At 59.3% G+C, this 2,137-nt stretch overlaps 1 protein-coding gene across 2 annotated transcripts in view; it reads right to left on the bottom strand.

Moving 5' to 3' along the window:
• Positions 1-2,137, bottom strand: part of LOC104501455 (plasma membrane calcium-transporting ATPase 4-like) — a 26,236-nt gene that overhangs the window by 15,679 nt on the left and 8,420 nt on the right. For both annotated transcript variants that reach the window (XM_010145265.1, XM_010145267.1), the window contains exon 6: positions 957-992. In XM_010145265.1, the coding sequence (XP_010143567.1) occupies positions 957-992 (36 nt within the window). The remainder of the gene's footprint in view (positions 1-956; positions 993-2,137) is intronic.

The following is a 2,137-nucleotide window of genomic DNA, read 5'->3' as shown; positions in this document are numbered from 1 at the left end:
GACTGAGGGGGTGAGATGGAGGGGGACGGTTAGAAATTCAGATGGAGATTGAAGAGGATTGAACCAGCTCCTTGAATCCCAACCCTGAGTCATCCACCACGATTTTAGGACCTGAGACAGCCAGGCTCTCAGTTGCTACCATTGGTCTAGTCCAGCTGAAGGTCCACACCCTGCCCACGGGTGCCCCAGGACCTGTCCCTGCTCAATGGCTCGAGACACCCCAGAGCTCAGGACAGCTCCACATCGGACACCTTCACGGTTACAAAAGACCCAACACGGACAAAACAAGCACCCGGACACAGTCTGACGGGAAGTAGGAAAACTCAAACTGCTGAGAGGAAAGAGAGAGAGAGGTGGAGAGAGAGGTGCAGAAATGGGCTTCCTCCACAGCCTGCAAAGAACAGTGTGAGAAACACTGGCGAGGAGACGCTCACGGAGTCGAGGCCATGGCAGGAGAGGGTGCAACTGTCGTGTTGGCCAGGCCCCGTGGGATATTTCACCCCAGGAACAGCAGGAGGGGACACACATCTCTCCCCCAGTTGTGCCCAACCACAAACCCTGTAAAGAGATGGCTTCTGCGGGGCACAAGGACTTCAGAGTCACCAGGTCATGGGAGCAGCTCACGTGTGAAGTTTGCCCCAAGACGGGGATGCTCTGCCAATGGTCCTGTCCTCCCTGCGTAAAAGCTTTGCCCCATGCAGGGGCAACGTGGCCACGGGGTAAGCCAGCCAGCCCCATCCCAGCTATACACAGCCCTGTGGTGGGGTACTGGAGGGCACCCCAATGCCATGCTGGGGCCACCGGCCACAGGACTGTTGCACCCTCTCCCAGGACAACGAGGCGAGAGTCCCGCCGGAGCAGCAAAGAGCACAGACTGATGAGAAGAAGGAAGGAAGGAAGGAGGAATGCTCAGTAGTTAGTGTGGTGCTGGTTCAAAGGATGGAGAGGCTGGTTACCTTTGTTGCGATTTTCAGGGGCTCCGCTTTTTTTACCTGTTCAAAGAGAGAAAGGGTGGAGGGCTGAGCACATGGACCCACGTTCAGTATCCAGCTGGTGGGACAGCCTGGGGCCGGTCCTGCTCCAAGGGGCCACACACCGCTCCAGAGGCATCCGTGTGCAGGGCTCAGCATCCTCTGGACACCACACATGCCTTGGTCCACAGCTCACAGCACCAGGGAGGCTCCGGAGCTCCCTGGCTCTCCCAGGCACCCTGTCCCCACGGCTTCAGACTTCCCCACCTGCAAAGCACCTTCTATAACCCCTGTCAGGGCTTCAAAGGGAGCCAGTGGTGTCTCAGACCTTCGGGGAGAGGAAGCCACATAGCAGAGCTTGACCTCTGTGCACCACATGCCACGCACCAGTGCTCCCTACCTCCCGCTGCCATCAGATGCGAGGCAGAGACTTGTCCCCCACCACGGGCAGCACTACACCCATAGTGGGGTCTCTGTGGTGGGCACGGTCTGCATGTAGGGGTCCCCATGGTGTCTCCACAACATGGGGAGCATAGGGCTGCTGTGGTCTAAACAAACCTCGAGTGATAAGGAACTTATACACCTTCTCCCCATCATCCCCCAGCACCCCAGTGAATCCTCCTGGCCCACTTTGCTACCAAATTGAAGGCTGCAAGGTACAGAGCTGGCTTTGCCATGGGGCTGAGCAGCAGAGCTTGAAGGCTGGACAAACACTGAGCTCCAAGCCGGGAGAGATGCTGCTAAGCTCCAACAGCAGGGCTGTTCCCACACCTCACCCTGTACTCCCACCTCCAAGCTGACAGCTAAACCCCGAGAGCTCCACAGCCACCAACACCCAGTGATACGAGCCAGTCACCCAGCCCAAGTGAGCAGAGCTGGAGAAACCCAGCACACGTACGGCCCCGAGCTGAAACGGCTGCCAGGAGAGGCCCGGCAAACCTCTCCCCGCCTGGCATTGCCTCCTGGGAAGGGCTCCCCAGCACAGCCAGTGATGCCAGCCGGCAGCTCCCTCCTGCCAGCTCCTTGTGTCGCTCCCAGTGAGCCCAGACCTTTTTTTTTTACACTCCTGCCGGGGAGGGCCCGGCAACCCTCCCCCCGCCTGGCATTGCCTCCTGGGAAGGGCCCCCCAGCACAGCCAGTGATGCCAGCCGGCAGCTCCCTCCTGC

The sequence above is a fragment of the Buceros rhinoceros genome, unplaced genomic scaffold, assembly GCF_000710305.1.
Source record: "Buceros rhinoceros silvestris isolate BGI_N320 unplaced genomic scaffold, ASM71030v1 scaffold2341, whole genome shotgun sequence".
Taxonomy (NCBI): domain Eukaryota; kingdom Metazoa; phylum Chordata; class Aves; order Bucerotiformes; family Bucerotidae; genus Buceros; species Buceros rhinoceros.
This window is presented reverse-complemented; position numbering and strand designations above follow the sequence as displayed.